Source organism: Montipora capricornis, chromosome 6 (assembly GCF_036669925.1).
Source record: "Montipora capricornis isolate CH-2021 chromosome 6, ASM3666992v2, whole genome shotgun sequence".
Taxonomy (NCBI): Eukaryota; Metazoa; Cnidaria; class Anthozoa; order Scleractinia; family Acroporidae; genus Montipora; species Montipora capricornis.
This window is the reverse complement of record NC_090888.1, coordinates 50160023-50170910: the sequence shown is the minus strand read 5'-3', so window position 1 is coordinate 50170910 and position 10888 is coordinate 50160023. Positions and strand designations below refer to the sequence as shown.

Below are 10888 nucleotides of genomic sequence, written 5' to 3'. Positions count from 1 at the left end.
ATATAAGGATTTGTATGAGTTTAAACCCCAGAGCCTCTAGAGGAGATCTTATTTTAATATATCGAAATTGGTCTATTACATAGTGATTATTGAAAATTCTCTGCGCTGATTGGTTGAACTTGAGGTGATTATTATGCGATAATCACCTAAGACCAGGAACCCATGACCCGGAGCCTACAGCTCCCATACTGGGCCTATGTAATGGCATTTTTACAGACCGATCTATTTTTAGCCTATCTTTTCCGGAAAAAAACAAAGGCAGTTCCGGTTCGGTGACCCTATGACGTCAGCTTAATTTCTTGTAATCGGGCTCCTGTGGGAGTCTCATTCAATCTAAAAATAAATCGGTCTGTGAAAACGCCGTGACACAAACACAGTAGAGTTGTAGTCTCCGGGTCATGGGTTCCTGCTAAGGCCCGGTTGAGACGCCGCTCATCCACTCAAGTGCCGAACCTAACTGGGGAATTAAGTGCGGCAAAAGAGCGGCGTCTGAATCAGTTTGGTACCGCAGTGTTAATTCGGTCCGGCAAAAACGTTATGCAACACCCAAGGACCGAGAAAATCTCTGACCCGGGTGGGAATAGAACCCACGACGTTCGGATTAGATTACCATTGCGTGTCGTGGGTTCGATTTCCACCTGGGTCAGAGATTTTTCTCTGTCCTTAGGTGTTGCATAAGACGTTCCTGACGCTGTGGATCAGTGAAGGTTGTTCATCCATCATATGCATACAGTAGCGTTGGCCTCACTTGAATTCTCTCCATACACATACACATGCTTCTTAGGACATCTTAGGACAACTTTAATTGTTGCGCATGCTCCTAAGTTTTAAGAGGAAGAGACAATGGCGGCAAAAGACCTAGAAGGGTGTAAACTGTGCAAAGATTGACCAAATATTGCTGATTAAAAAAAAAAGAAAAAAAAAATTAAAATACTAAACTAGTGAGCAGCACTCTGTGAATTGTATCGGTGAAACTTGTTTATTTTCCGACGCGTTTCGTCTAGCGACGTACACTTACTTCTTCAGGGAGTTTTACAATAATACATGAAACGCCCGTATTTAAGGACGGTGCCTACTGATATTATTGCGCATACGTTCTGCGCATCTCGAGATACTTGGATTTCCTATCGGTAATGCTTACTGATACAGGGATATTTTAGCTTGGTTTCTTGGTAATCCAAAAAGAAAATTGGGGGTAACCATGGATCTTTAAGCTTAAATTTGAGAAAGAACGCCATACATTGCTTTGTATTTTAAAGCTTTTTACAAATATTATTCATGAATTATCTCTGAAACATGGGTGGTTACGCCCAATTTTCTTTTTGGATTTTAATTTAAGATCTACATTTCCTGCATAATAATAAACCGAGGCAAAAATACCTTTGCATAAGCAGGCACCGTCCATAAGCCATATCTGATGGCAAATCTAATGGCACGGTTTTAGCAAAAACCGTGACCCAAAACATCGTTTCTCACGCCTTGCCCTAATGTTTCACAGCTGCGCATGTTCCCTTTTGAAAATACGATCAAACCTTAATGTTTGTGGCCGTCATTTTTGCCATCGGATATCGCTTAAATACAGGCGTTTAATTTATTATTGTAAAACTCCCTGAAGATTCTACGTTAGCTAGACGAAACGCGTCATAGAATAAACAAGTTTTACAGAGACAATTCGTAGAGTGCCGCTCACTGGTTTACTTTTTTATTTAAAAAGAAAATTAAAATTCTCTAATCAGAGCTATCCTCTCCTTGACGGCCACTATCTTGAACAACCAAGTCTCTCCCTCAATTGAAGGATTATTCTTAAGTGTCAAATTGTTCCAAGTGAAGTATAATCGTTCATTCTGGACACTGAAAACTTGACAGGGATCATGGGAAATGAACATATTTTTTTAAAAGCCGAGCCCCAATGTCTGGACTCGCAGGACTCGAACCTGGGAACGTTTGATTAATAACCCTTCATTTAACCACTAGACTACCACATCACTAACTGCGAGGATGTCATTTATCATTAATGTTAATAATTTTTTCATCCAAAAGTACCGCTGTAAACGTATATTAAAACCCGCTAAGAAGAAAGATTACACAGTGAAAAAATGTCAATACCAAACTTCAAGAGAAAGCTAAATTAGGTTCGGCACATGAGTGCAGCGGCGTCTGAACCGGACCTAAGCTGTTTTTTCAAAATGGCCGCAAGCCGTTTTGTTGAGCTGACAGACGAAGAAAAAAAATATTTGAGAGAAACTGCATATTTTTCAAATAATCACCTATATAATTATACTAAAACAATTATTTGCCTCAGGCTCGGTGAATATCGGTAAATAAAAACCTCGACTTCTTCTCGGTTTTTATTCACCGATAATCACCGTCGGCGAATAATTGTTGACGAATCTTTCTTTTACTCAAGAGAACGCGTAAGAGCAGACCCGTGAAACAAGTGGTATCAACGTAAGGGCCAGACAACGGGGATTTTGAAGTTATCACACCTCTGCACTCCCAATCTCCATTGCGGGCAAAACATTTTATCCTTTCAATTCTTTGGCTCAGTTTGTTTTAGAGACAAATTTGTCCAGCCAAGGAATACCAATGGAAATATAAAATAGACTTGACGTCCAATAATAGGTCTAATTTATAATTTCAATGGCATCTAAACATTACCCAACAATTTTAGAAATGAGTTAGTTCTATATTTATACTCTCCCATGATGAAAAGGTCTGGGACGTACGCAGGAGAAAACATATCTTATTTCATATGAGAAATCACGTGTTCCTAACTCCACGCCTCGAATCGAACGGGGACCGAGAGGAATACTGGGTCAATTTATATCGTCAAATTTGAACATTTTTCCAGTTTGTAAACAATTCGCGCTTCCTACGTGTTGTAGATTATATGTGCATCCAAAAGGTTAAATAATAAATAGAACATAAGGCCATGAGAATTGAAGATGACGTTTTTTTTTTCACAGGGAGATTCCCGCTGGCGGTACTCTATCAATCACCATTGATACCATTGCATGTGATGGGACCGATAAGGAAATAACAAAGCTTGAACACGCGACTCTAACTGTGAGTTTTCAGCATCGACGGCGTGGTGACGTCAGCATTGACTTGTTCTCGCCGAGCGGGACTAGGAACGAAATGCTTTCAACACGGCGATATGATGATTCGAAGAATGGTTTGCACGACTGGACTTTCATGACCGTGCATAACTGGGGAGAGAATCCCAAAGGAATATGGGTGATGAACGTTACTGATAACATAGCAACATTGAATAAAGGAGTTGATGTGAATGGATACCTGCAACACGATACCAGTAAACAGGAAGCTGATGTGGAAGACTTGGAAGAAGAGGTAAATTTGGCATAAATTGGTTCAGGTTTGATTAATCCCTTTAGTTCAGTCCCACGATCGAAACGTTCATTATTTTAACTATTACCATTGATTTCTTTGTTGCGTAGTCATGAGAATTTAGTGTTATATCAGGATCACACCTCCTCAAGTGATAATATTCTTCATTCTCAATACCTGTCTGACTAACATTTCATTGGTATTGTGAGAAGGACTTATGTACCGTACCGTACCTGGGAGTCAAAGGTTAATTTGCTATGTTCAAGCTAAACAACCAGTTTTTTTCTCTGCTTTCTTTTATTCGACCCGTCTGGTTTCGCCATTTGGAAGGCATTAATTAAGAAGATGCCCAGTGCACAACCAGAAAACAGCTAAAATTAATCCACTGCTTGCTCGTGAAATCTCTCGCTTCCTAGTCAGTCACTCACGATCTGCAAAATGTACGGCAACCTTATCGTAGTCTACACATCTTCCATTCTAACATCTGACGTTACTTGATGAGGTAACTAGCTCGTCAGTTTCTCTGTTCGTACTCTAAATTCTGGCACCTTGTTGTTTCTTTGCATGCTGTCTGTTTCAATTCAAATATAACTGCTACACGGCCAACGTTTGCAAAAACGTAATCCTTCGTTGTACTTGTACATGTTCATTGCCGTGACTTTAACATCTTCAGTTCTCAGGGCGTGCGCCTGTCTGACCTTGTAGCTCGGTCGGTAGAGCGGCGGTGATCTAAACCGAAGGTCGTGGGTTCAATTCCCACCCTGGTCAGACTTTTTCTCTGTCCTTGTGTGGGTCCATTTTCATTAGTAGGGCTAACGCTCACATGGTTCATAAGGGGTACAAAACTAGCACTTCACATTACAATCTAATCAGTTAATTAAGTCTTTCAATTCAAACCGACAACACGAGGAATTACTGGTGGATATCTGAAAATTTTAACAGAATCGAGCGAGAAAACCGTGAGGAATGCAGGCAAAGTCGCATACGAGCCACTAAAGCACACACGGCCGGGACTTACGCTTCATGGCTTCTGCAACATGAATTGATGATTGCAGTATTTATTACTCCCTGCGGACGGGATGCTAGTCCATCTGGCATACGCTTAGCAGTATGCTGCCGGTATCCATGTTTACACCTGGATGGAGAGGGATCGTGTGTACCAAACTTTCTTGTCTAAGGAAACAACACAGAGACATGCCAAGGCCTTGAACCAGCAACCCCGATAAAGGGAGTCCGAGATTCGCCACCGTGTCTCCGAGCGAGAAAGCATGTCATAAAAAGTAAGGCGGCTGTACCATGAAATGCGGTTCGCCAAATTGGTCAGTCGCAGTGTGCGTATTAACTGAAAGAAAAAATAAAGAGTTACAGGCCACTTTTGAAAATACCATAATACTCTTTGTTTGCCCTCGAGAATTTTGCATAAGCGTTGTTTTTGATTTCTCTTGTAAGTCCCATGAGAAACTGGAAACGATGCTTATGCAAAATTTGTGGGGACAAACAAATGGTATTATGGTATTTTCGAAAATGGCTTATTTGTTACGGATGTGAGGATTAAAGTCAACTGAAAGTCAAGCCTGGGTTTCACTAGCGACGAAAGCGCAAGCACAGGGCAAACATAAGAAGCTTAAGCTAGTGAAAACGAACGTCAACATATACCTTTTTCCACGCGGGCCGCCATTTTAGTGTTCTTTTGCTTCCATGCAAATTGGCCCGAAAACAAAAGAATACTAAAATGGCGGCCATTTTGGAATAAGGTGTACAAACATCAAAATCAACCATTGTTCAAATGCTCAGACGCGGGGAATCCGGAACGAGTGCTTTAATTGGCCAGACATAGCAAATTTTCTTGCGCTTATGCTGTGTTTTGTTTTCACACAACGCAAGCGAACGCAAGCATAAGCGCAAACACAAGGAAAAGCAATCTCGACCCCAGAGCTCTTCTCTTGACTGAGGCAGAGAAGAGCTCTGAGGAACCCTGAAACAAAGTGTCTTCTCATTGGTTTTTGTGAAGAACGATCAAGAGCGTCTCTAATTGGTGCATTCATGTTAGCACGAGGCGTGGGCAGGCGCCGTAAGGTTCAAATAGTCAATTTTTGGCTATAAGAACCCAACGGCGCATGTTCTCCTAGATAGAGTTTTCCAGAGCCTTGGGTCGATCCGAGGCTCTGCTGACGAGAATGAAGGAAAAGGAAAAAATGTCATCCTTGATCTTGTGCTCGCGCTTATGCATATTCTTGCGTCAACCTCGTTTTCACGGTAAAACAAGCGCTCTGATTTGCGCTTGCGCTTGCATCGCTATTGAAAACGTGGCTTTAAGAAACAGTCAAATTTCATGAATCTTCAGTATTTGTTATTAGCTAGAGTGTTTTTGTTGTCAAGGTAATTGATGATGAAAAGAAGACTCAAGAATTAGAAGCCAAAAAGACGGGAAATCAAGACTCTGCCAATGGTCCGTCATGGGACGCTCCCTACCCAGAGGGGGTAAAAAAACATAAGATACACTCAGCAGAGAATGTGGAAGATAAGAAAAACGGGGATGAGGATGAACAGGAGAAAAATAAAGGTGAGTTGACACAGTGCAACGCTACCAGCCCTCCTCCTGTTAACAAATATTTTGTCAGGAAAAAAAAAAGAGAAAACGTTTTTCTGCATTTGAAATTAAAAGAATAAGCACTGCATATTTTCATTTTTAAGTGTCATAGGTCTTGCCACATTTAGACTGCCGGCTAGCAGTCTCTTTTTGGATCGTGGAGAGGGCACGAAAAATAGCTGAGTGGAAAAGCCCAAAACTGGAGCGAACGAGCGGCGGAAGCTGTCTTCTCGTCCGGCTTTTCTCCTCGCTCCAGTCTTGCCGCGCTTTGTGCTTTCGGATTTTTTTCGCTTCTTCTCGACTTCCCAAAAGGGACTGTTAGCAATCTACGCCCTTTTTAATCAAACGTACTCCTTTTGGGGGTACAATAAAACATAAGTGCCTCACAATCCAAAATGGTAACCGTCAGGACATTTGGAATCGATTGATCGATCAATCAAATCTCGATGTATTTGAAGAGGATTACTCATATTGCAGAATTAAAAAGGAAAAGATATCTTCATTGTTAGAAAATATCTCCTGAGGAAACTATTTTCTGTTTAAAAGTGCCAGGAAATTCAGAGGCAGAAGAATGGGGAGATTATGACCCAGGAACATTCGACACTTATGTCCCAGAAGATTTTCAAAACGGAATGGGAATAAATGAAAATCCAGGAGTATTTTTAACCTCTTACGAAACACCGGATGCGCCATTTGAGAACAACAACTACCAGATAACAAGTGCTGCTAAAAAGACACTCCAAGACTCTGAGGAAATTGGCGACGATGAAAGTGACAAGGTTTACGGCTATGACAGGTACATTTACACTAACGAGCCCGAGGAACCTACGAAGGTATCCGAGAGCAAGCGAACGGATACCGATTATCAAGGACAAAGAGTTCAGGTCACTACTGAAGAGACTGGCTCTCAGAGAGTTCAAGTCAATAATGGCTTTCAGGAAGAGTTTGTTCCCGGGCTAAATCCTGAATCAGGAAGAATTAGCTCCGGCGTGTTTCTAGAATGGAAATTAACATTTTACGGGACAGGTCCCGAGGATAGCATGTCAGGGAATGGAGATGATGACAACGACACTGACTTAGATATTGATTTATAATTTTCGCGCCTAGGTTCGTTGAATTTTTTTTATCTTTATGAACATTAGATAAATTCACTTAATATAAAATTCTCGACTTCAGAGAACAAACATCAACACAACATTATGTTTACATGATAGGTAGAAATTGTTATTCTCTAATTACAAAATAATCACCCTCGACGATAAAATCCGCCATTTTGAAGATGGGAGTAAAGCATCCCACGGGATATATTGTGTATGAGAATTTTGATGCAAAGTGGGGAAAAGCGAGTGATCGTGTCCTTTTTTTAACTTGTCCTTCATTCCCTGTAAAAACCTATAAATTTTTCCCTGCTTCCTTACGACGTGTTTGCAGGCATTACCTTTACCAGTCAAAGTTTGTGCTGATTTCAAATATTACATTAGATATTTGACGTTGGAATCCTCATACATTTTGCTTAGTTTTACCCGGTTTCAAATTTGCGAATTCTATCGCTGTGAAAAAAATCTATAAGTTGAGAGAGTCACCCGTCATGTTAAAATGTCTCTGGAGTTGAAGAGTTTCCAGAGAATCGCTCGGGTGATTAATTTAAAGATCGCGTTCTCTATATATGCTTAATTGGGGTGGCACTTGACTACAGAAAGACAATGGTTGCTAAGGAAGCTATTTGGTCAAGAGGCCTACAAATGGGTGGCATGGATGGTTCTTTGAAGTAACTTTTTCAATGAAAATTTGACATCACTTCAGAGGGAGCATGCGCAACTAGTCCCTGTCCTCTGCCGTGCCTTTCAGTGAAAAACATGTAAAAACTCCCAGGAAACGAAAGAGGCGGTGTTTTCACCGGATGGGAACCGTCTCATAAATTTTCGTAAACTGTACCATGGAATTTCCATTTGAACAAAAACTGGAACTAATATTTTGAAAAAGGAGGGCCTTATGACGTCATAATTGGTCACGTGATTTACTAAATATGGTTGTGAGTCGAACCAGACAAAAAAATTTAAATAGCGGAACACACTTGGCAAGAAATGGTAACTGTAGAGATAAAGGGACTGAAGAAATGATCATTTGAAGGGTTCCATAGCAACAGTTTGGTAGTTAAGAGCCACCTTCCTTAAACAGATCTTCTTCTCAGGCTTGTTGAATAGTGCCTAGTAAAAGCCCACTTGCGGCTAGATTTCACGATTTAGTCATTTTTACTAAATTAACGTAATCCGAATCATCTTAAAGTGCTACTGTGACGAAAAATCAAATTTTCTCTTACTTTGGATTTCAAAACCGGGACTATGTTAACACTAATTGACCCAAGTTTTCAAGCCTTGATTTCAAAAGGGACACCTGTTTATTTTAAATTTATTGGTGCGCCATTAATAACTTTAAAAAAGTGGATCGAGGAGAAAATAACGTCGAAAGCCCTATTCACATGGCATAAACTAACCTAGGTTAGACCTGGGTTCAAATTAACACGGTTTAGTTATCGTGGTGTGAACGCTGCTAACCCGGGTTCCACCTGGGTTAAATCCAACCTCTCGAGAGGTAGGTTCGACCTGGGTCACTTCTGAAGCGTGTGAGCGTAAACCTTGGTCGAACCCAGGTAAATTTTAATTTTACACATGCGTTTACCCATCGAGCGTTGCGTGTGCGTATTTCATGCTCGTATATCTTCCGCCTATATTCAACGTGTCGAATGTCGGCGGGTCTAATTTGCAGGTCGCAAGTCGCAGGTCGCGGGTTTCAGGTCATTGTTTCACCAATACAGAAAGTATCCTAAACATTCTTAAAAGCTAACCTTAGGCCTAATTAGCCCTAAACAAAAGTTTTTAGGCCTAAGGTTAGCTTTTATGAATGTTTAGGATACTTTCTGTATTGGTGAAACAATGACCTGCAACCCGCGACCTGCGACCTGCGACCTGCAAATTAGACCCGCCGGTCGAATGTCGTTCGGGCAATTCGAGATCTCCAGTTCTTCTCTCTAAACTCTTGCGATTCGTGGAATGAAGTCACACTAACGCCAAAACTATAATTGTAAAAAATTGCCTCCAAATCTCCACCATGAATAAAGGATTGTCGTCCTCCATATTGTCGCTATCGCATTGTCCTGTTCTGGAAAAAATGCGCATGGCGTGTATAAACAAACCCCTATTCGCCCCAAGGTACATGTTCACATCAGATTTCTGAACGTCTCCGTGTGAACAAATTTGGGGCGAACTAGGGTTAATTTGAACGCGGGTCGAACCTAGGTTAGTTTACGCCGTGTGAATAGAGCTGAAGACTCACTAGTTTAAGAATGCGTGTGTAAGCGGTTGAATTAATATGCAGCACGGGAGTTTTGGGCTTTCAGACTCTTATTGCACATATAATAAGCTGCATTTACACGATAAAATTTAAAGCCAGTAAGTATATAACGTAACTTTTCCCTACATTCAACCCTCTGAGGTCGAATCGGTCAGTTTTGAACTTGAGTAATGGCGGACCCAAAGTGAACAGCCTTTGGATAAAAATCAAAGCTCAAAATTTTGCCATTTAGGTGTTAAGCAAACACGCTATCAAAAAGAAGAAAAAAGGAAGTGATTTTTTTGACCATTGTGGCACTTTAACTAGCACGCTGAAGGTCTTAGATTCGACCTCTATTTGAAGTATCAAATTACGTCCAGGGTTTGCCTGTGTCACTTGTTCTGTGAACGGACAAATCAATAAGTCACGTTAAATAACTTCCGAAGTGCTTTACTGAGTGATCACTCGGTAACTTGTGGCACGCATTGATTTGAAATGAGCCGATGTTAAATAATACGAGCAGTTGTTCATCTTGTGTTCAATCCGTTAAGCCCAACGGCGCAGAAAAAGGAATAGAAAAAGAGAAGTATATGCATTTCGCCGGTAAAATTATAAAATAGTAAAAGGTAAAAACTGTTAAAATGTTTGACTAAACGTTTTCGATCTTGCGATCATCTTCAGAGAGTGAAGATGATCGCAAGATCGAAAACGTTTAGTCAAACATTTTAACAGTTTTTACCTTTTACTATTTTAGAAAAAGAGAAGTACCGCCTGGCGATCTCTTTTGGGATTGCTTTTTTTTTCGCGTTACACTCAACTGACTGAGCGAAAGACGGGCTACTTCTTCTTGAAAGTGAAATGTTGCAAATTATTTCCAAAAATCCCTTAATGATCCATATTCTTGATTGATTCTTTCATTAGAACGGATTTTAGCCAAATATAAAGGAAAGCCACAGTGACTCTGCATTATCTTTTATATTTTGCATTATGTGATTGGCCCAATAGTTTCGCGCCGAAATTTATTTAAGCCAATCAATAGCAAAACTCTTACAAAATACAAAACTTCCCAGAATTTTTGATTGGCTTGTTTACGCCATGTGAACCAGTCAGTGGGATTTAAGAAGACTGAGTACAAGATGTTTCCGAAACTTACGGATGCCAAAACGCTCGTGATTTTAAGGTTAAAGGAACGGAGACTTGAAATTAACGTTTCCTTTTCCGTATTTACACTTAGTGAAAGATCTGGCAAAGAATTTCGACTTTCCTTAACCCTTGCTTTTATTGTGGCCGTTAAAGCTTAAGTTATTATACAAAATTGATTTTCCCTAAAATGTTCTGTCCAACCTCTTATTTAAGTCAGTCCAAGACTTTTTGTCTTCAGAATGAAAACGAGTTTTCTCAAGAAAGACTTTCAGTGAACTTGGTTTACAGGAAATTTGAAAAATTCACCCTAGTGTGTCATTTATCCTTGAAGAAAAAGAATTACGCCTCTTTCAAAATAATTTAATTAATTTGAGTCTTAATTTCTTAAAATACGGTAATATACTTTTTTTAAAAAGACTACGCTATTGTTTTTTTCCCTTTGAACGTTTAAAATGTGAAAATAGTAACATGGTATCG

At 40.2% G+C, this 10888-nt stretch overlaps 1 protein-coding gene across 1 annotated transcript in view; it reads left to right on the top strand.

Moving 5' to 3' along the window:
• LOC138052391 (PC3-like endoprotease variant B) overlaps positions 1 to 8674 on the top strand; it is a 24773-nt gene extending 16099 nt beyond the window's left edge. Inside the window, exons 11-13 of the mRNA XM_068898878.1 lie at positions 2967 to 3351; positions 5728 to 5911; positions 6485 to 8674. Of these exons, the coding sequence (XP_068754979.1) occupies positions 2967 to 3351; positions 5728 to 5911; positions 6485 to 7032 (1117 nt within the window). The 3' untranslated portion in view covers positions 7033 to 8674. The remainder of the gene's footprint in view (positions 1 to 2966; positions 3352 to 5727; positions 5912 to 6484) is intronic.
• The last annotated feature ends 2214 nt before the right edge of the window (positions 8675 to 10888 follow it).